The 20,543-nt window shown below is 54.6% G+C and overlaps 7 protein-coding genes across 7 annotated transcripts; 1 reads left to right on the forward strand and 6 right to left on the reverse strand.

The window, feature by feature from the left end:
- Window positions 1-15: 15 nt before the first annotated feature.
- Window positions 16-3,638, reverse strand: HD553DRAFT_355941 (putative glicosidase; the record flags this gene model as incomplete). Its single annotated transcript, XM_046183838.1, has 11 exons — window positions 16-784; window positions 839-903; window positions 981-1,145; window positions 1,221-1,289; window positions 1,357-1,488; window positions 1,570-1,690; window positions 1,770-1,989; window positions 2,053-2,292; window positions 2,374-2,884; window positions 2,986-3,056; window positions 3,152-3,638. 11 exons carry the CDS (start codon window positions 3,636-3,638, stop codon window positions 16-18), a joined length of 2,850 nt encoding a protein of 949 aa, XP_046036143.1.
- Window positions 3,639-3,919: 281 nt separating this feature from the next.
- HD553DRAFT_350256 (glycoside hydrolase superfamily) lies at window positions 3,920-7,266 on the reverse strand. Its single transcript, XM_046183519.1, has 12 exons — window positions 6,815-7,266; window positions 6,448-6,598; window positions 6,224-6,307; window positions 5,964-6,040; window positions 5,625-5,893; window positions 5,353-5,516; window positions 5,061-5,208; window positions 4,875-4,930; window positions 4,692-4,760; window positions 4,391-4,584; window positions 4,236-4,288; window positions 3,920-4,145 (listed from the first exon to the last, which is right to left on the reverse strand). Exons 1-12 carry the CDS (start codon window positions 7,179-7,181, stop codon window positions 4,014-4,016), a joined length of 1,764 nt encoding a protein of 587 aa, XP_046036144.1. The 5' UTR covers window positions 7,182-7,266; the 3' UTR covers window positions 3,920-4,013.
- A 617-nt stretch (window positions 7,267-7,883) lies between these two features.
- Window positions 7,884-10,517, forward strand: HD553DRAFT_342389 (uncharacterized protein; the record flags this gene model as incomplete). The annotated part of the gene is made up of 2 exons (XM_046182741.1): window positions 7,884-8,402; window positions 8,493-10,517. The coding sequence occupies 2 exons, from the start codon at window positions 7,884-7,886 to the stop codon at window positions 10,515-10,517; spliced, it is 2,544 nt and encodes an 847-aa protein (XP_046036145.1).
- Window positions 10,518-12,244: 1,727 nt separating this feature from the next.
- Window positions 12,245-13,372, reverse strand: HD553DRAFT_342391 (uncharacterized protein; the record flags this gene model as incomplete). Its single annotated transcript, XM_046182742.1, has 4 exons — window positions 12,245-12,550; window positions 12,918-13,025; window positions 13,093-13,205; window positions 13,276-13,372. The coding sequence occupies 4 exons, from the start codon at window positions 13,370-13,372 to the stop codon at window positions 12,245-12,247; spliced, it is 624 nt and encodes a 207-aa protein (XP_046036146.1).
- Window positions 13,373-15,738: 2,366 nt separating this feature from the next.
- HD553DRAFT_342392 (uncharacterized protein) lies at window positions 15,739-18,077 on the reverse strand (the record flags this gene model as incomplete). The annotated part of the gene is made up of 6 exons (XM_046182743.1): window positions 15,739-16,269; window positions 16,344-16,687; window positions 16,763-17,083; window positions 17,162-17,368; window positions 17,447-17,914; window positions 17,993-18,077. The coding sequence occupies 6 exons, from the start codon at window positions 18,075-18,077 to the stop codon at window positions 15,739-15,741; spliced, it is 1,956 nt and encodes a 651-aa protein (XP_046036147.1).
- An 804-nt stretch (window positions 18,078-18,881) lies between these two features.
- On the reverse strand, window positions 18,882-19,226 carry HD553DRAFT_272807 (uncharacterized protein; the record flags this gene model as incomplete). Its single annotated transcript, XM_046177784.1, has 1 exon — window positions 18,882-19,226. A coding segment is annotated over one exon (345 nt), but the record flags the coding sequence as incomplete, so codon positions are not given.
- A 233-nt stretch (window positions 19,227-19,459) lies between these two features.
- Window positions 19,460-19,660, reverse strand: HD553DRAFT_262689 (uncharacterized protein; the record flags this gene model as incomplete). The annotated part of the gene is made up of 1 exon (XM_046177430.1): window positions 19,460-19,660. A coding segment is annotated over one exon (201 nt), but the record flags the coding sequence as incomplete, so codon positions are not given.
- Between the last annotated feature and the right edge of the window lie 883 nt (window positions 19,661-20,543).

Here is a 20,543-nt window from a genome sequence, read left to right on the forward strand (position 1 = left end):
ATATGAAGATTTTTCCTAGACCACGGCCACACGGAAAGCAGTGCGTCCCCCGATCTTCTCCCCCGACGCGCCTTTGACCGATCGATCGTCTCCCCTAGGCAGATAGACCAGCAACTCGCTACCCCAGGCCACATCAAAGTCGCGCTGCAGCCATTCGGCCTTGACGGCGATCTCATCGCCTTCCACCTGGTAGCTGACCTTGACCACCGTGGATTTGGGTTCACGAGAAACGCCATCATCCTCAACCCAGACGCCCTCGCCCTTGAAGCCCTCCGCTTGATCGGCAAGGGGCGGGAAGATCTCCACTCCTCGATAATCATCGAGACTCACGCCACTAGCGCTTTCCGAACCAGAAGTAACACCCAGCTCGATCTCTGCGCCGCCTACGCAGGCCCTCGGTAAGCCCGTCTCGGCTGTGACGGTGACATGGTCTTTCCCCACAGGGATCACCGAACCAGCACGGGCAAAGATCGCAGTTTGCACCAGGGGAATGTTCACCTCTGCCCAAGTCCCCGCCTCGTGCGACTCATACTCGATATCCCCCTCAGTGACCCTGATGTACGGTGTCCTATCCCCCGGATAAGCTTGAGGGAAATAAACCCTCTTCCTCGTCTGTCCTTCTTGGAAAGCGCCAGCCACGAGCAGTCGACCGGTTCCTAACCAATAGTCGAACCCTTCCAGAATTTCGGCCGAGTAGAGGTTGGGGTCTTGAGCGAATGGACCGCTGCCGAGGTACGAGTTGGGAGGTTCTGATAGTAGGTGAGATTCCCAGTTCAGAGAGTTGCTATGGTATACCGCGTCAGTTTCTGTTCGAGATGGATGTCGTCTGATGGCTCACAAGTAGGGCAGAAGCTGGTATCTCCGCTTGATCGCCTGGCGGATGATGGGTAGTACCTCGGGATACTGTTCAAACGAGCCGCATAGTACATCAGTCACAAGGCCAATGCCCGGGCCATGACATGCGCCCCCGAACGACATACCATCCAAGGCAAATTATTCGTAAGCGCCCCACTCAGATCACCCTTGTTCGGCTTGAAACTATGGATGCAGAACCTCGAATTCGTACACCCAAACTGTACCCATCGGACGAATAGTTCCTGCGAAGGTAGGGGGCCGGCGAATCCTCCTACGTCCGTGCCGTATGACTGTAATTAGAAACGAGATCAGGTCTGGGTCTAGTCGCGCTGATACTGCACGAGTGGTTTGCCATGGGAGCTTACCTGCATCAAAGATAGTCCTGCATTGAGGCCCATCGCTACGCTTCCTCGAAGGGTCTTCCAGTTCGTATACTAAAAAAGCGTTCGGCCGCATCAGACAAGGAATCTTATAGATGTCACTGGGAAAAACTGAACTGACGTTATCGCCCGACCATGTCGAACTCGCATATCGAAAAGTTCCCACATTGCCCGACCGGGTGAGTACGAACGTCCTGCGGTCGGGGTTGGCATCGAGACAGGCATCGTGGCTGGTCTTGGCCATCAGTTGGGTCTGCAAGGAAGGTCCCGATGGGGTCGATTCAGTCTTCCTTGTGAGATGTTTAGAGAGGAATTGGGGGATCGCGCTGCTCACGTTGTACATCCTGCCGAGCGTGCCGACGTTGATCTTGCCGTCAAACGAGTTGGTCTTCCTAGTCGCATCGTCCCATCGAGGCACATAATCGTCATTGTGCAAGAGGTACTCGTTGTTGTCGCTACAAATGACCCATCACCTTCGGATTAGTACCGCCTTCGCCTCAACAGCAACGAAATAACCAACAGACGGAGACTCACTTCCACATCCCATCACACCCGAGCTCGACCAACCCCTTGACTCCGTCGTACCACCATTGTCGACCTTGAGGGTGCGTCATATCTACCCAACTGCCTAGCTGAGTGTCGCCGACCCCGGCGCTCCAGATGGGCGCCATGACCTGTTTCCCCGTCCACGGGTTATGGAAGAGAGCTCCTGCTTCCCTGAGGTTTTCGTAATCTGGGTGGGTGTTCAAGACATCTTCGTATAACAGCACCGTCAGACCCGATAGAAGCATAGCTCGTCGAGAGTCTCTCCGCTCACAAGGTTTGATGTTCGGGACGACCCTGATCCCCCTCTGATGAAACTTGGTGACCATCGCCTTGAAATCGGGGTACCGTTTCTTATTCATCCCAAAGACATAACGGTTCCCATCCTCCCCGACCGTATATCCCGAAGAGAGGTGCATCCCCGAACAGGGGATATCGTACTTGGCGCATTCGTCAGGCCAATTTTCCAAGAGTTCTTGGGCTGGTGGCGAGTCGGATTCGCCGATCCCCATACCTATCCACCATCGTCATTGTCGGGGTGATTCGATTCGTCAGACCAAGATCTGGAGTGAAGAGGAGGAGACGTGGTGCTTACCGCTTGCCAAGTACCCGAGCCAATCTCTTGGGACCAACTTTGGCGACCCCACCAGATCCGCAAACGCCCTGACGAGTTCACGCAGTCCAACCACCTTCCTCGCTCGTCTATCACCCTTCAAATTCAATTCGAGACCCTCCGCCAGTACCTTCTTCTCCAGCTCATACTTCCCCTCTCCTCCTTCCCCTAAGTGCAACTCGGCATGCCCGAGAAAAACAACCTCTTCCAACCCTCCCCACCCCTGTTCATACCGCTTAAAAACGCCATTCGGATCGTTCGTCCCCCTCCTGATATCGACCACCCCATCGGAATTGCTCGTCCACCACGTCGCATAGGGCGCCGGTTGGATCCATTCTCCCGGTTCTAGGTGTTTGGTTATTTCCCCTGAGACTGGGTCGGAAAGGTCGATTGATGCCCAGTAGTTGTTTAGGAGGTTTGAGGTGGGTGAGGGGGTTGGGTGGATAGGGATCGGGCGGGGGAGGGTGATCAGGAAAGGAGTGTGTTTGTATAGCTGCGAGACGGAAGATGAGGCGTTCAGCTCAACTGGACTTGAACAGCTAGGAGGTTGATGGTTCGGGGTGAAGTGAGAATCGCAGGAATGGCTTGACATACCGGGTCCGTCTGGTAAGCATCGTAAGCGGCAGCATCGGTCCCCGTGAGCTTGAAATCCCTTCCCGTCAAATCTGAACAAACACGTCCAACCGAACCTCGCTCAGTAAAGCTTCACTCTAACACCGAGGCCCGATCTGCTAAAAAGAAAAAATATCGTGGTGCTCACCTATCGGTGCAGCCTTCTCCCCCAAGCCCATATGCAGACTCCCTTCCAAAACGCGGTTATACCTCACCACTCCATGTTCGCTCAGACAGAATCCCCTATTAGGCAAAGTCTGATAGACGAGCCTCTTCCTCCTCTTATCATCTTCGGGCAAGTCATGTAAGGTTTCGTAGACGGCCAGGATGATATCGTAGGTATAGTCGATGACGAGTTGTTGCCCGGACACGAAATCAAAGGAGATCTCCTTCTTCCCGTCCCCATGTTCACTTCCGTATTTGAGGTTCGTGAACGGCAAGGGAAGAGGAAGAGGTCTAACGAAATTATCGTGTGGGGGGAGTCTCCTGTCAGGTCCTTCCAAGGTGATCCGGAAAGCGAGCTCGGTGACCAGGCTCAGGGTCCAGGTGTATCCTTGCGGATTGACTAGGCGGATTACGTTCTCGCCGTCTTCCCCTGGGGACAGCTCGAAGTCGGTCAAGAGACGTTCGTACATGGTCGATTAAACTGGCGAGTCGAGTTCAGATTGAGTGGATCGATAATGGATGATGACTGTGCCCAATGCACCCTGTGCTCTTAACTCGATGCTGTCCGAAGTGATTATAAGTTTGAACATTTGAACGTCGAATCGTCAGTCAACTAGCACGCTCCGGTCCGGGACTGGCCGATCTCGCGCGCTAGCTGGCCATAGTCGGCGTTGATGATGAAACACACATACGGACATGATCATGACAGACGGCAAACAACGATCGTCTCTTCTGTATGAACGTTCGTCCGCCGCAGCCAACCATTTTGTCAATCTGATTGCTCTCTCAATTCCCAAAATTGTACAAGCTCGAATCCCCTGATATCCTATATGTCTGTTCCAGGCTCACTCCTGAACGGTTCCCTCGAAGATGAAGAAGCTCCACGAGTGCTTCTTGACGGTGTAGGTCCCCTTCCATTGCTTGCCCTCCAGCTTTTCAACGGTAGGTACGACCTCGTTGGGCTTCTCAAACGTGTTCTACATAGGCACGAGAAACAGCAAACGGAAGATCGCGATCAGTGTGCGGTTCTGAGATAGGAAACATTTCTTGATCAACAAGCGACTCACCACGGCGGACATGTCGTCATGGTACATCGAGTGGACCTCGACGCCCTCCACATCTACGACCAGACCACATCCCCCATTCCCCATTCACATCATCAGCTTCTATATCCTCCCCTCCATTTCCTCAATCAATACCACGCGACCTCCGCTGCACTCACCGAAATGATCAAACCTCAAAACCCCCTCCCAAGCAGCCTCCGGGTGCCTATTCAGAACGCTCAATCGGATACTAGCCCTAGCCTTCTTGCTGTTGCTGTTTTCGTTGTAGGGTTTATGAACGATGATCGCTACGACGTCGACGTAAGCGGGTTTCGTTAGGTGTTGGATCCAGACTGGGTAGGTGGGTCCGGTGCTATGCAATCCGATCGGATCGTATTTCGTCATTATTTCGGTCACGGTTAGCAAAAGAGCCTCGAATGGTGCTTGTGAAGGACGTGGGAAACTGGGATTATAACTGACTAGGCATCAGGCGTAAACCCGAGGTTGAGCAATTCACCGCCCTTCATGTACTTGGCGAACAGTCGCAAGCTGCAGGTGTACCCCATGCAAGAAACATTTATGAGCGTCACGCGCATCGTATTCGCTTCAAGAAGAAGAAAAAAGAAAAAGAAGAAGAAGAAGAGGCGAGGGGGAAAGACTCACGGGTAGTAGGTCGTCTGGAAGAGCAATCCGGTAGGGCTGGTCATCACCGGTGAGATCTACACAGAACCAGTTCACAAGTAAGCTTCCACAGCCCAGCCCGCACCACAACACATCACGCGACATCCTAGAAAGCCAGACATTGCCACCAAGAGGGAAAACGAAAGCCAGTGTGGCTCGAATACTCACGACATTGACGCTCTGGGCGATACAAGCGATCCCCACATCCTTGGACTTCCTGACCAAGATGTTCAACCAGGCGCAGACGCCGAGCATGTCGACGTATTCGTACGATTGTTCGAGACCGACGGAGCCGGGGGCTTTGGTCTCGTCCCATCTGTAGCGCGCAGTCGAGTCCCAATACGGCATGTCGTCAGTACGATGTTCGAGAAGGAAGTCGAGGTTGGGATACCGAAACACACGGAGTGTCGAAAACGAAGGAGAAGCAAGGGGAAAGAGGGGTGAGGGCCGCGGAACTCACACGTTCCACTCGTCGTAACAGATCTTCATCTCCCGCTTCAAGATCCCACTGTTGATGCTCATACTGTCCGGAAGACCGAACTTGTACTGATCCGGGTTGAGGGAATGGTGAATCTTGGCCAGGTCGATGAGGGAGGAACAGATCTCGATACCCCTCTCGGCGGCCTGCGGGGTGTCGTGTCGCAGGACAATGGAGAAAAGTTTATCAGCATTTTGCGACCCAGAATTCCAGATGTAGTTCTGGTATGTCAAAGAGACGCCTCTGCGACTCACGATCGGCCCAAACACGTTCTTCTCATACTCCAACCCCGGAGGCCCCGCAAACCTCTCGTGACCCAACATCGAATAAAAGTGGATCGAATGATAATCACACACCCCGATCAACCCCTGGAGGACTTCACGGTCCCACTCCGAGTTGCCCTGGTTGCCACACGAGACGAGCTTGATGGACGGGTCGACCAGACGCAGCGCGTGGGCCCACCGGGCGGCTTGTTTGGTGTAGTCGGCGGCGGAGAGGTGGCCGACTTGCCAAGGTCCGTGCACTGTCGAGAAGAAGGATTCCCAGTGTCAGCGAAAACTACGCATGGATCCGAGAAGCCTGTTCGGACTCACTCTCGTTACCGAGACCCCAGAGCTTGATATCATGGGGCTCGTCCCTTCCCGTATGCTTTCGCCTCAAATTAGCCCAGCTGCACACCACACAAATGCAACGTAACGCAGGGCGAACCAGTATTAGCATCAACATCCGAGTCCAAGTAGAACCCGCAAAATTGATCCTTCCGGCTGGAGCCAGAGCCAGAGCCGGCATTCTCGCCAGCTGAAGCTGATCCGACCTGGAGATGACAAGGGATAACGTTCGTGCGTGTACTCACTGGGTGTTGCCCTTCCCGTTACAATATTCCAACAGACTGAGCGCTTCTTCAAACGTTCCCGTCCCCATGTTCAGACACAAGTACCTGTACGATATACATCAAATCGGGGTGTCGCAGGTCAGGTCGTCCGTGGTGGTGTGGTCAGCTATCGGGTCTCCACCGCACTCTCGCACCCGTAGGAACTCGTGTTTAGGAAAAAGGAAGAAGAAAGAAGAAGGACTCACGGCTCAACCCCCAACCCCCGTGCATAATCAACAAACTCGTTCAATCCAAAATGATTCGATTCCTCTGACAACCAGGCGAGTTCGATACGTTTGGGACGGTCCTGGATGGGTCCTACGCAGTCTTGCCAGTGCCAGTTGGATACGTAGTTTCCTTTGTTATGGGAGGAGGTGGGTGGAGGTGGGGGGGTGGGAAGGTGAGGAGGGGAGTTTGAAGGTGAGGTGGGGAGTTTGAAGGTGAGGATGGCGGAAGGCAGGGAGACGGAGATGGGATAAAAGGTTGTTGGGTAGAGTGTAACAATCAGCGGTTGAAAGAAAAGCAGAACTGAGCTACAAGGCAAGAACGACAGGGATTGGGATGGGGACTCACCACCGGGCCACCTCAGCATAGGCATCTCCAACTCCCCCTCCTTCCCGATCACATCCATAACATCCTTCCTCCACCCCAACCTCCCCTTGGTCAACTCGGTCCCATCGTCCTGCTTGACCAACAACTTCTCGTCACTCGGGTTCTTATCATCATCGACGATCCCTCCATAAATCCCCCTCCCTAGATGTTCGATGAATCCCGAGTAAAGCTTGTCCGAGACGACTTCACTCCCAGCTGGGTAGACTAAGGAACGGGGGCTGATGCTCAGGGTGGTATTGGAGAGGGTCTTTGGGTGGTCAAAGGTGACTCGTTCGGTCGTGTTGAGGTTCTTTGGGGGAGCTGCGGCGTAAGGGTCGATTCCAGCCATGTTTGTTTGTGATATCTGTTCGGCTTGCGGTTTGTTCTCTAGGAAATGTGTAGGTCTTTGGAAGGGCAGGGAATGTTAAGATGGGTGATAGTATCGAGCGATCGATCCTCTAATAAAAGCTGGCAAGAGATCCAGGAGAGGTGTGTGTTGTGGACAATCACGCACAAGATCCCCTATTCCCCTGCCCCTATTCATCCAAGCGCGCCGCATCACTTCTATACGCCGAACACCGATAAACATCCGAAAAGGGCTACAAAGCTGCCGGTATTACCCCGAACTCCGTACGATATGCCGGCATCCGGGCTCTTTACCCGGACCGGTTAGCGTTTCAAGGTGGCGTAGATGTTCTATTCGATCGCCCCTTTTTTATGAGGCGCCAAAAAGACCACTTTACACGTGACTTAGTAAATCTCGTAATCGTTTAGTCAGCAACGTTTAACCCACAACGTTTATTCGTTTACTCGACAACGTTTAGTATCAAGCTCGACATCGTTTAATCCTTTACTCTACATCGTCTTCATCGAACTTTACGTACGCTACATCCATCAGCCAACAATCTACCTCTCGACATGTAGGGTCAATCGTTTCGGCCGTTCCATCGGCCAACTCCAGTTCATGACCTTGTTACATATCAATAGTCACATCTAGATTCTTCACACGTACTCTGCCATTCAGTACCTATTCTATTCGCTCCCCCTTACCATGCCTCAGCACAACGATTCACACCAACAAATCACCATAAGTCAGGCCGACCTGGCCGCTGCTATACAGCAGGCTGTACAGACAGCTTTACGACAAGCTGGACCGCCTCAGCTACCATCTACACCAGGCCAAGGGTCGTATAGCCCCATGATACCCGGCACGACCCATAATACCGCAAATAATGATAATACAGGTCCTTTTCATAATCGATTTCCTCCCGCTCCTTCCATTACCCACAGCCCGCATAGCTATGGTCAGCTACCCCAACATAGCACCATTTCTGCTCTGCAAACGCTCCGCAACATGCCAGGGCATACCCCCCCAGGAATTAGTCGAAACACCATCCAGAACTTTAATTCAATCAACCCCTCCTCCGCTTCGTCTTCGTCCCAGAACATCCGACCGGGCTCTCCTTTCGCTTCCTATCTCACCAGTGGCCGCAAAGGGAAAGCTCCGGCCCGCCAAACACAGATTACACCTGGTCCTCCCGTCTCAATTTGCAAAGAGAAGGAGACAATTGTCAGTGTTACCTGAGTCGGCCGGAGTCGGCCGACTGTCGGTCAACTTGACTTTCCCTTTCCAAATCGACTGACCGATCTTTGCATCTAGGTGTACTACCTCAAATCGTCGGCTGTTATTTCGGACCGGCTGACACTTCGCAAGGGTGCAGAGGCGGTCAAGGAGTGGTTGGCTGCTGAGGGTTTTGGGAAACCTCTCTGGATATCTGCAAACGCACATGCCTCCGCTATCGCCGCAACGGTTCAGGAGCTCTTCCGGCGTGAGGGTATCAATGAACAGTGGTGTTGGGCCAAGACCAATCCTCACAGCCATCGGTTCGAGCCTGCCACATGCCGACCATCGTCGAGCTCGTTCAACCAGGTAAAGGCCCTGTTTGAACGTTCTGGCTGCGCCTACATCGTCGATGGACATGTCAACGATCGAGATTTCACCTACACCGCCCCGGACTATACCCACCAGGAGGAAGTAGCCTCCCGGCAGTTCTACACGACCATCCGAAACCTCCAAAACACTGCATCGGGCAAGGACGATGAGGACGAAGACGTTGAGGATGATGACGATATGTGGACCTGCATCGCCTGTGGCAAGTCTGTCAAGATGATCTCCAAACGTCGTCATACGGGTCACTGTCAACGTTACAAGATTTACCGCACTGAACGGAACGGTCGAGACGGTCGAGAATCACCAACACCGTCCGTTTGCACTGAAGCATCCACTCCCCGGCTGGTACCGACCCCTCGTCTTGTCGATGCCTTTCCAGATGCTATGCCGGTCCCCAGGGCTCATCAATCGGGTCCCTCTACATCCAGCAGCACTGGTCGAACTTCAGGGATGGCGGACATGTCCCTCGAGACTGCCGGTTTCGTTGATCGCGCTGAGCCACTGTTCTTCACTGACCAGGCTACACCAGCTCCATCTCCCCTGGCGTCTACAGCTACACTCCAGACTCCTAGCATGGAGGATCTAGCCGGTCCCCTACAAGAGGATCTCGCCGCAGTGCGGCAGAACCGATGGAATGATCAAGCTGACGAAGGTTGGAGTGGATTCGACCTTGACGGACGTCAGGCATCTCTCGAACGAGAGCAGTCGATCGACGCTGACGTCTTAGGTTTGATCAACCTGTCCCAGGATGAGCCGCCCAGAGGTAGCCAGCCTCGAGCTCACACCCCCGAGGACAGGCAGGCTGTCCAAAGCGCAAGAGACCGACCAGATGACCGACCGGTCGGTGAGGTCGTCGGTGAGGTCGCTCGAACCAAACATAGCCGTCCAGATCGTTTGCCAAGTCCGATTGAGGAGAGCCAACGGACTGTCAGGGATAGTCCCTCTCCCGGACCCGCCACCCCTGCGCAGAGGAGTATTCAGAACGCCTCTGGCAGGACAATTGCGCAACCTCAAGAACGTTCCGTGACTCCCGAAATCCAATACGCGGGAGAGACAGGTCGGCCGATAGCGGCAAATCCCGCCCGACCACAACCTCTGGGGGGTAGACGACGTGCCATAGAAGCCACCCTGAGAGATATGCAAGCACTGTTGCAAGGTCTTGATGAGGGAAGTCGCGCTAGGGCGTTATCGGCCATCCAGCAGGGTGATCCTCTGCTGGCTTCACGTCACATCCGTAATCGGTTCCGGTCGGGCAATCTGGACAACCCAGAAGGAGATGTCAATGATCCTGTACCGCCCTATGCAAGAGAGGTCCGTATTGGGGAAGTCCTTATGCAAGCAGGGCCTCCCGAGGGATTCGGTCTTGCAGCAGAAGCCGGGATGACGCCTCCGAGGGAGATCCCGCACCAAGTCGAGCCTGTCTCTGGCCCGGGCGTTCCTCCCCCGCAGGAAGAACGTCCAGCTGCGTACTCAGACCGCAGTGGTCCGGTTCCTCCGTTGCCGCCTCCAGTCAGGCCTGCAGTTGAGCCTTCGGTCGATCAACCTCCTCCTCCCTCTCTCCCTGCAAGGGGACGAGGCTATCGCCGACGACGATCGCCCAGACCTCAGGAGGGTCGCCCTCGTCCTGAGCCTGCCACTGAGCCTGCCACTGTTATAGCCATCCGCGGTACGACTATCACGTACATCCGAACGGGTGTTCCGCCAGCTGCTCCGGCGGAGCAGGTACTTATATGATACTATAGGTAATACCTAACTACTACGATCACTATTGTAATATGTAATTCATCTGTTATCACACTCATTTATCTACCTACTACCCTACGCAAGTCCCGGAGAACACACAGGTTGCTGGCAACCTAACAGAATAACAGATCATCTCCTTTTCCCCGACTTGCAACTATGGAAACCGAAGCCACCGAACGGGCAGAGATTCCGGACAGGGTAGTGTACGACGTAGCTGGTAACCCTATCACGGTAGCCGGCTACAAGGAACCGGTGCGGGGCACGGGTGGTGCTCAAGATCGAGACAGTGCCGGCGGATTCCTATGGGTCCGTAATACCGGCGAAGGAGACGAGGTGTTCTCCTCCTTCTTGAGTGCCGACCGACCAGCTGTCAGCACCATCTCCCTCTCGAATGACGTCGGGAGGATGAACTCAACCTTGGAAAGGTTGATGGCAAAGGTGGATGGATTGGTTAACGTCAACGCAGTCCCCCCGCCTTCTCCTCCGGCGTTTTCTCGCCCCTCTGTCCCCGTACAGCCTTACACCAAGGCTATCCGAGTGAGCGATCCCGAGCCTTTCGACGGGTCGAAGAAGGAGGAGGTACAAGCATTCTTGGATGCTTGTAACCTACGCTTCATGGCGGAACCCCTCGCATATCACGATGACAAGTTGAAGATCGTGTTTGCGGGGAGTTACTTGCGGGACGCTGCGAGGGAATGGGCTCGCCCCTGGCTTTTCGGAACTGCCTGGACCACATGGGCGCAGTTCGAAGCCGGGTTGCTAGCTCGTTTCGGAGTTGCGGTAAGGAGAGCCGCAACGGAGAGAGAGTTCGCGGACTTTCGACAAGGGAACCTGTCGATCTCCGACTACATTACCAAATTCAACGCGTTGGCCAACCTCATCCCGGAATTGACCGACTTCTGCAAGAGGTTCCTCTTCCGAGCGCACTTGAACCAAGCGTGGAGGGATGCCATCGTCCCTATCCCCAATCAGGAGACGTGCTCCCTCTACGAGTTCCAAACGGAATGCGCAAAGTATGAGGAGAAGGTTGGGCACACCCAAACACAACATCGCAACACCACGTCGCGAAACAACAATTACACCCCTCGATACACTGCCCCTGCGGTAGTGCCAGTCGCCGCCCCCGTACAAGCCCCCGTGGCACCTTCTTCGGGAGCCGTTCCCATGGAGGTAGATGCAGCCAAGTACAGGGACGTCACTTGTTATAACTGTTTCCAGAAGGGACACGTTATTCGGGAGTGCACCAACCCTGCGTTGGTACCCAAACCGCAGTGGTACGTGGACCGGATGAAGAAGCAACGAGATCTTCGGGTTGCGGCTGCCTACTCCGCCCACACTGCTCCGACAGACGAGCAGTTCGACAAGGACAGTGCCGCCAACGAGGGAACAGGGTATCGAGTTTGGTCTACGTAAGGGTTTTTGTGCGCGACGATCATGTATTTACCAAGGGCAGGTCCCTTGATGTTTTATTTTTTATTCACCATTCACTGCTACTACCGAGCAAAACCTTGCACCCACACGTACAACACGACTACAAGCAATAACGTTTTGCAAATACTCCAAGATATTGTCAGCGAGAGAGAGAAACGACAATAGGTAAAGACGACTCCGGCGGAACAAGAAAAGAGGAATTCCGCAAGGCATAAAAATTTGATATCCCGAGTACTACGTACTCGGCTATGAGGATCGACGTTACAAAAAGAAAAAGCCACTAGCCATTACTCCTCATCCGAACCCGAACCCGATCCCGAAGAAGAAGAACCCGAGGACGAAGTCATCTCGGTGTCTTCGTCGTCCGAACGGTCGTCCTCGAGCTCGAGGTCCTCCATGTCCTCCCCCTCGATGACGGTCGGCGCGGGCGATCCGGGAGTAACGACGTCGGAGCCGGCGATTTGGACGTCGACGTTGACGTCGGTAGCGACCGATCCGGCGGGAACGGCGTTCGGGGCGTGCTGGGCGGCCAGCCGGGCGGTGAGCTGGTGCTCCACATGGTAGACGGCGGGAGCGGGGACGTGAGGGAAAAGCTGCAATATGAAGAAGACAAGGACACGAACGAAATATTAGCTCCCTCGGAGAAGAGTACGGAGAAGGTTATCGGAAGAGGAAAAAGAGAAGAAGAAGGAAAGTACTCGCCATCCTGTCCGACAATCGCTCCAACTCTTGGGCAACCATGCCCACACTCCTTCGCGAGACCGCAGGGTCCTGGATGTACCGCAGTCCGGCGCGGACCCGGTGTCAAACTCCGAGGTCGTGTCGGAAAGCCGTGACGACGTTGGGGTTCATGGGGGTGCAGGACCGAGCTGCGATAGTCCTGCAAAGGTAGCAGGAGGTGGCGCGGGAGGTCTCTCCCGGAGTGGCGAGGACGTGCCTGCACAACCAAGTTTGGCTGACACGGATGCAGTCGACCCATTCGCCGTCGACTCGGGCGCGGTGGTCCCCGGTAGTCGCCAATTCGAAGCAGGGCTGGCAGGCGAACTTCCAACCCCCCTGGTACTGAGCCTGGAGGAGAGAGATACGGACGTGTCAAAAAGGAACTCCGGCGGAGCTACGAAGCGGAATGACTCACGACCAACGCGTTGACCGCAGTAACTTGGTTACGCCTAAAGGCGTTGTCCAGCTCCTCCTGGTCCACGTCGACGATCTTGGGCTTGACCTTTTCGGCCTGAAGAAGGGTCGACTCTATCACAAACGTACGGAGATATCGAGACATAGGATCGACTCCGACATAACGAAAAACAACACAACTCACTAGTCGCGACGGGCATCTTCTTGAGGTATCGCCACCCCTTGAGCTGTTGCTGCTCAAAGGGCTCGGCCTTCTTCGAGGGAGAACCTTGGGCGGACATGTTGAGCGATAGAGAGAGTAAGAGTGTACGGAGAAGGTAAAAGTTACGGACGAGTGAAGAAACGAGTTCGAATTGGAGTTAGCAAACACGCAAGGGGGGAATCGAAGCACCACTCTCTACTCAGCTGCTATATACCCCCTCATGCGAGTAGTCACCACGAACAGGAGAACAATAGAGAACATGGTCGACAGACCTCCCGACAATAGGAGGATGGGTGTTACTTAGCAACATCGACAAACTTGGTTATCGACGAAGAAGATATTCAAAGGACCCCTTGATGACGTCTTTGTTTACTCTTTCGGAACAAAAGAATACGCGTCGCCCCGGAGACCCTCGACGCGTGAGAAACATACACTCGGTTAGAGAACAATCGCAACAATACTTGGAACAACGCTACGTCATGGAGAGTTACCTCGAAGCGGTACACAATGGCGGGTTAGGGAACATGAACAAGGGCTAGCCAGGCGATTACTCGAAGGAACAGGGCGGATCGACCGTACGGAAGCATTAGGGCTGGCGAGCTACGCTGAAACACTACTCGGAACAAGCGAAAGAAGGATGCCTACGCAATCGTTTTAAGATGAAACGGATTGACGGTACGGGCACACAAAGGTGCTGGCGAGCGACGCTCGAAACGTAGCGAACAAAAGAACACTAGTCGACGCCAGGTGGTTACCTATCGGAACGAGGTGAACCATACGTACGGTGAAACACGACACGAGACGATCTGGAATCTCGTCCTAACGGGGGGATCCTGTTATAGCCATCCGCGGTACGACTATCACGTACATCCGAACGGGTGTTCCGCCAGCTGCTCCGGCGGAGCAGGTACTTATATGATACTATAGGTAATACCTAACTACTACGATCACTATTGTAATATGTAATTCATCTGTTATCACACTCATTTATCTACCTACTACCCTACGCAAGTCCCGGAGAACACACAGGTTGCTGGCAACCTAACAGCCACATTGGCGAACAGGCGTGAGCGCCGTGACACTGGCAATCGGTGTTACCGCCCAAGGTGCAGCTGCGATAGTGAGTCTACCCCCCCAGTTTGCCCGCCAGTCGGCCGAGGGTCGGTGAAACCCATGCGAGAGCTGAATCGGGCTTTCCTTCTCACAGAACAACATTCGTAGGGGTCGGAGTGGACCGTCTGAGAGGGGGAGAGGGAATCGTGCTGGAGAAGAGGGTCGTTCGAGGATGCTGTCGGGCGTTGGGTTAGGGCGTTGAGGGTGAGGGTGGTCCGAGGATGCTGTCGGGCGTTGAGGGTGTATGCCGATGTCGACATGGGCGGGTAGTTCTGGGATGTTGTCGGACGTTCAGTGTGTATGCTGATGTCGACATGGGAACGGAAGGGAGTCGTTCGAGGATGTTGTCGAACGTTGAGGGTCGTTCGAGGATGTTGTCGAACGTTGAGGGTCGTTCGAGGGTGTTGTCGAACGTTGAGGGTCGTTCGAGGATGTTGTACTCATACGTTGCCGCCTGTATAGTTGCCCCTTGATCGTCCCATGCGAAGTTCATCATCCTGCAGCGCAGGGGAACGTCTTGGCCGACCATGTGCTTGTTCTTCAGTGTCGTAGCGCTTGGTCACGTTGGGTCGGTGCGCCGATCATGTCCAAGCGGCAGTCAGATAGGTGTCCGTGACCAATCGCAATCGGTTTATGTGCTTGAGCGTGCGCAAGTGGGTATGCAGAACAGATGATGAGAGATTAGGCGAACCCTGGAAGAAGTACTGCCCTTGTAAGCCGGGGATTTGGGCGAGGGGTTCCGAGCGAAAGACAATGGTCGGTGACATTGGGGTGCAGGCTCGCGAAACCGTTGGTGTTGCCGTCGGTGTTGCCCTGAGGTAGAATGCGCCCTGGTCGAACGAGCGAACAGAGGATTTAGGGGATATGGTGAATATGAAGAAGTACCTCTTGTTGATGTCCAGGACTTGACACCGAAGGTTCTTTCGTGCCGTCTTCACCAACGCCCGTCGTCTGAGTCGAGTCCGTTCCACCCACCCCGCAGTTCACTCCCTCAACGACCGCCGCCAAACTACACCGACGGCTTCGACCCGCAATGCTTCTTGCTCGTCGATGTCGATGTCGATCGTGCCCTCTTGGCGACCTTCCAAGTTCTCGGCGATCGCCACCATTCGGTGGTCGGGTCAATCATCCACCCACCCCAGGAGCGTTCGTTACTATGGTAGCGGACCCCCACCACCCCTACGAGGGTCTCGCTGACGATGATGAATATCTTTCGAAGGATCCTTGATCTAAAATGAAATAAATAGAAAGAATCTGAGTCTTAAACCCTCTCGGGGTAGAATACAACCTATCCTATAAGAACAAGAACCGGAGGCGTAGACCTTCAAGGTCCTACTGTTCGTCCTCCCCCTCCTCCTCCTCCTCCTCCTCCTCCTCGTCCTCGTCGTCCTCGTCGTCGGCCTCAACCTCGATGGCGGCGGCAGCGGTCGACCCAGAGGGACCACGGCGGAGGTCCGCGCTCACGGCCGAAAACTCCTGAATCCGCTCGGCCAACATGTTGTTGGCCGGCTCTCCAAGAGCAGTGGCGGCCATCGAGTTCAGGACTCCGAGACCCACCTCCATCCCTCCGATCGCTCGGTCGAGCCGGGCAGCCAAACCGTTCACCCACTCCTGGCTCAGCCCAGTTGTACTGGGACCTGCCGCGGGCGGGTTGACGTGCCTGGGCTCGTCGTTGAACGAGCACTTCGCACGAACCGCCACGCAGTGGGAGCAGGAGCGCTCCTTCTTGGAGTTCGGGTTTCTCCAGCAACCCCACCACGGTTCGTCCCCACCCTTCGAGGCTCCGAGGCTACGACAGGTGTCGCACCTCTCGTCTCCGAGAAACTCGACCGCACCGGGATCTTCTTGGCGCCGTTTCGCCTTCTGAGAGAAGTCATACAACAAAGATCAGCTCCGCCGACTCTTGACCGACCAGTCGGGGAGGATCGGTCACTTACCGCGTGGTTGAGGAGCGTCCCCGCACTCGGCTCCTGCTTGACCTCGGGCTTGATCTCAGCCTTGGCCTGGCCCCTACCACCCTTGGTGGATGTCGCCCTACCTTTACCCTTGGTGGGCGTCGCGGCAGGGGACGAGGTGGCAGGCTTGGGCTTCCTGCGAGGAGACTTGGCCGGGGACGAGGCGGCCAAGGTGGCAGCGCGGTTGGCGCGAGTTTGAGGTCCAGGACCAGCCTGGGTGTTGTTGTCGGGGCCAGCCCGGGTGCCCTGCTTGGTAGGGCTGAGAGGGTTCCGGGCGGGGACCCTCCTGATCCTCTTCGTCGGCGTTGGCCTCGCCCGATCCGAAGCTAGGTAGATAGAGGAATAAATAGGAATCATAAGCAACATGAACGGTGAAAGCCATGTGATGAGTCCTAACTTACACCCTTGAACCCACTCAAGCTCATCCTCCTCCTCCATTCTCGCCCGTCGTCTCTGGGACCGGGTCTCCGGATACCCCGCCCAAATCTGCCCTTCCTCCCGTTGGTCGGGATCGTCCGACCCTTGTCGAGCTCCACGTCTGGCTCGAGGAGATGTCGCCGACCCAAGAGGGGCGATCGGCCGGGTGCCGGAGGGGGAAGGACTCTCGGGAGACCGAGAGCGAGGGCGCTGGGAACCCTGAAGCTCCGCGAACTTCTTCTGCCACGCAGCCTTCCTTTCCGGCGAGATGGCCGGGGCCGCCACCTCTTCCGCCTCGCTTACGGCTACGTGACACAATCATCCTATTCATTAGTAAAACGAGCCGGAATGAACAAGCGCAAGCAAGTGAAACATGAACATACCATCGTCCCCAGCCAACTCCATCTCGTCCATCACCCCTCCATCATCATGCCCCACCCCGCCTGGCGTTGGCGTCCTGACGGCCAGAACAACCTCCTCCTCCATCGGCACATCGACGTCCTGTTCGATGTCCTGTTGAGGACCCTCCATCCCTACATCTTCGGGGTCCCTTTCGACAACGGGCTCCGCCTGTTCTTGCCCATTACTCTCTATATAGCAAAGAAGCAATGACACAATCATTTGAATCAGTGACATATACAACAGCGAATAAACAGAACCAAACACACCCGCCGAACTCGTCCCGATCGAGAGCGCCCGAGTCGCTAAGCTCATCAGACCAGCTTCCTCGTCACTGATCTGCCCATCGGCCACAGCAGCCGCGATCTCCTGGCCCGCTCGAGCACGTCCCTCATCGACTTCCTCGCTAGGTTCTCTCCGTATGGGAGAGACCGACCCAAACATCTGTCTCCGAAAGGTAGGAGACCGTCCATATCCATCCTCAGATTCTACGTCGATTTGTAGGAGATCAGGATCATCATCGCTACCGAACTGCTCGGGATCCAGGTTGGCGTATCGATGGGGGACGCCTCCACGTCGACCTCGACCCCTCCCACGAGTCCCTCTACTTCCTCTTTCACCCCGACCTCCGCTACCTCTTCCTCTTCCTCTTATTCGCTCGGGAGATGACTCTGCCGCCGTAGCAGGACGTCCTACACCCCTACGCATCATCACCCGACTTCCTCGATGTGTAGAAGCTTGATGTCACACCCAAAAACGAACCAGAACAGCTCAAAGGATGTCAAATTTGCACTCACAACCCAAGGCCGACTCACGACCGCCAGTCGGCCGACCCGCCCTTCTCGAACTCCCCTCCCCTCGAGCGCTGTTGCTCGGAAGCTCGTTTTCCTTGTCTGACATGGCGATTCTTGGAGAACTTTCAGGATTGTATGAAGGGTAGTAGGTTCGTATAGGTGGGCAATACGGGGAGTTGAAGGCGTCGGAGTTTTGAAAGCGACGGCAGGGGTATTTACCTATAAGGGAATCGACTAGAACGTCAGCAGTTTTTTTCTCTCTTTGTTGTTCTTTGATGTAAGCGACAGGAACAGAACAACAGCAACGAAAGGGTCCTTTGAGAACCTAGTTTGCCTAAGCGATCAACCTGAAACGTGAAACACAACAACAAACAACGCGTTATCGTCATCAATGACATCATCAAACTCGAAAATACCTATTCATTGCAGGGCCATGTATGGTTTTCACACGGTAGCAGGTTCGGTGAGCAGTTGTAAGAAGGTCTCTACGAAGTCTAGCACCGCTATGTAACGTTCTTCGCCAAATTCCCCGAGAATTGGCGCGACAAACGGGAATTTGGCTTGGAGTTCGTCTTGAAATTCCCTGTCGAACAGTTGTTGAGGAACGTGCCGCCCAAACTGCGGGACCACAACGTGAGGGTCTTCGTAGTGAGGCTGACGTCTTTGCTCGACCACAGGAGTGTCGTCCAGGAATAGGGAGGCGTCGATTGCTGATGAACGGCAATGGGTATTTTGGTCGCGCTGCAAATGTTCCGGTCGAGGTGGTAGCTCGACAACATCGTCCTCTACCCCTAGAGCGAATGCTTCGTCCTCGTCCTCATTGTAACGTAGATCCGGTGACAGCTCGATGTGAAAGCCGGCCGCTTTCGCGTCTAGTAGGCCTGCTCGGGACGAAATACATTTAAATTTATCAAATCAGTACTGTTTGATTAATAAGTTTCGGAGGTTCGTCGCAGGGAGATAGAAACATACCTCCCACCCATTGCTGAATAGGACTAGCACCGCCCAGTCCCTTTGAGCTCATCCCGTGGTAATTCCAACTATCTCGGAATAGATCGAGAGAGTAGTTGATTTGTGGAAGATAGACGTAGTGGAGGCAGAATAGATGTATTGGGTCGTTGCGGTCAAGGACGCCTGACTTCTCCAAGAGCTCGAAGGTGCGTGCGTACTTCCTGGTCACCTTCAGGCCGACATCCCTCCAGAGGCGTTCGATGCGTACATTGTGTACAGAGCGACCCTGCATGAATGAACCTCTTGTACGACCTGTCGGCCAACAGTCGGCGATAAGTTAGGCTCAGTGAAGTCTGGTATCAAGTGGCATGCACAAAACGTACCTTGTACCCTCTCCATATGCGCTTTCACCCCAAGATTCTCTCCCCCGTAGTCCGCTCGAATACGGCTAGGCCAGCCCCACTGATCTACGGCTTCCAGAAACAGCCCTTCAACCGTTTCGGCAAAGTTGTTCGGACTAGCATGAAGCCAGGTAATAAGGTGTGACTTGCCATCGATGGCACCGTGTATCACAAACTTCCAGTTGATAAGCTTGTGCTGACCATCGATGTGCCAGACTGAGTTCACAAACGGTACGTGGTACCTTCGTCGTTGTACTGTATGCGTGGTACGACTGGCAAGATTTGCTGGCTCCAACTGCTGCAAGGTGCTCCTTACCTCGGCTCGTGTTACCGAGAGACCCCAGGCTTTGAGCTGGCCCCAAACAGTCACTGCTCCTACCGTAGTCTCGTCCTGGCCCCCAATCGCTTGTAGAATAGCTTGCTCCACCTCTGCCCGAGACAATCGGTGCTTGGGTTCCTGCTTCATGAGTCCAAGAGTGCGACGCCGACGCTTGATAGTCGAGGAATGACAGTCGAACATCAAGCCGAGCTGCTTGTCCGTAAATCCGAGGCGTACCATCTGCTCAAGGTTGACAGGATCGATAGGGGTTGCATGCGAACGACCACCGACAGGTCGGCCGCCTGTCGGTTGGGAAGCTCGAGACGTTCGCGCAGCCAGGGAAGTCTCGACCGAGATCAGCTGTTCTCGAAGGTGTGAGGTAGTCTGATAATAGTGTGCGTAGAGCTGTTTGGAGATCTTGCTGTAGACGTGGAGGGTAAGGAAGTGTAGGAACTCGTCGAGAGAGGAGATCAGAGGCGATATGCGTAATGGGTCCCTTTGATGAGGTGGCGAGAGGAGGTATTCGACAGCAGGGTGGTGGGTAGTATAGGCGATATCAGCCAAGAACAGGAGTCGTGCTTCTTGAGTAGACATAGCTATGGTGGGAATACGGGGTGGTGGTGAAGGAGAAAGACTAGTACGGAGAAAGTGGAGTGAATCTGCATAGTATCGTTCATGTTGGGTCCGGTCGGCCGACTTGAGTATGTGACGTATGGTATATGTATGAAAACAGTATCAGGGAGTAAACGATATTGGGTATCAGGTAAACGTTGTAGTGTAGAGGACTAAACGATGTCGAGTAAAGGACTAAACGCTGTCGAGTAACGAGTATACGTTGTGTACTAAACGTTGCTGACTAAACGACTACTAGCAAACGGAAGTGGTCCAATTGGCGCCCCGT

Source organism: Filobasidium floriforme (assembly GCF_021052385.1).
Source record: "Filobasidium floriforme strain CBS 6241 chromosome Unknown HD553scaffold_12, whole genome shotgun sequence".
NCBI lineage: Eukaryota > Fungi > Basidiomycota > Tremellomycetes > Filobasidiales > Filobasidiaceae > Filobasidium > Filobasidium floriforme.

Coding starts and splice junctions, on each gene's coding strand:
- HD553DRAFT_350256 (XM_046183519.1), bottom strand. CDS start 7,181: ATGGCTGGAATCGACCCTTACGCCGCAGCTCCCCCAAAGAACCTCAAC. Junction 5,894..5,963: donor CTGGGGTCTCGGTAACGAGA/GTGAGTCCGAAC, acceptor TCTTCTCGACAG/TGCACGGACCTTGGCAAGTC. Junction 5,209..5,352: donor TGTTACGACGAGTGGAACGT/GTGAGTTCCGCG, acceptor TGCGCGCTACAG/ATGGGACGAGACCAAAGCCC.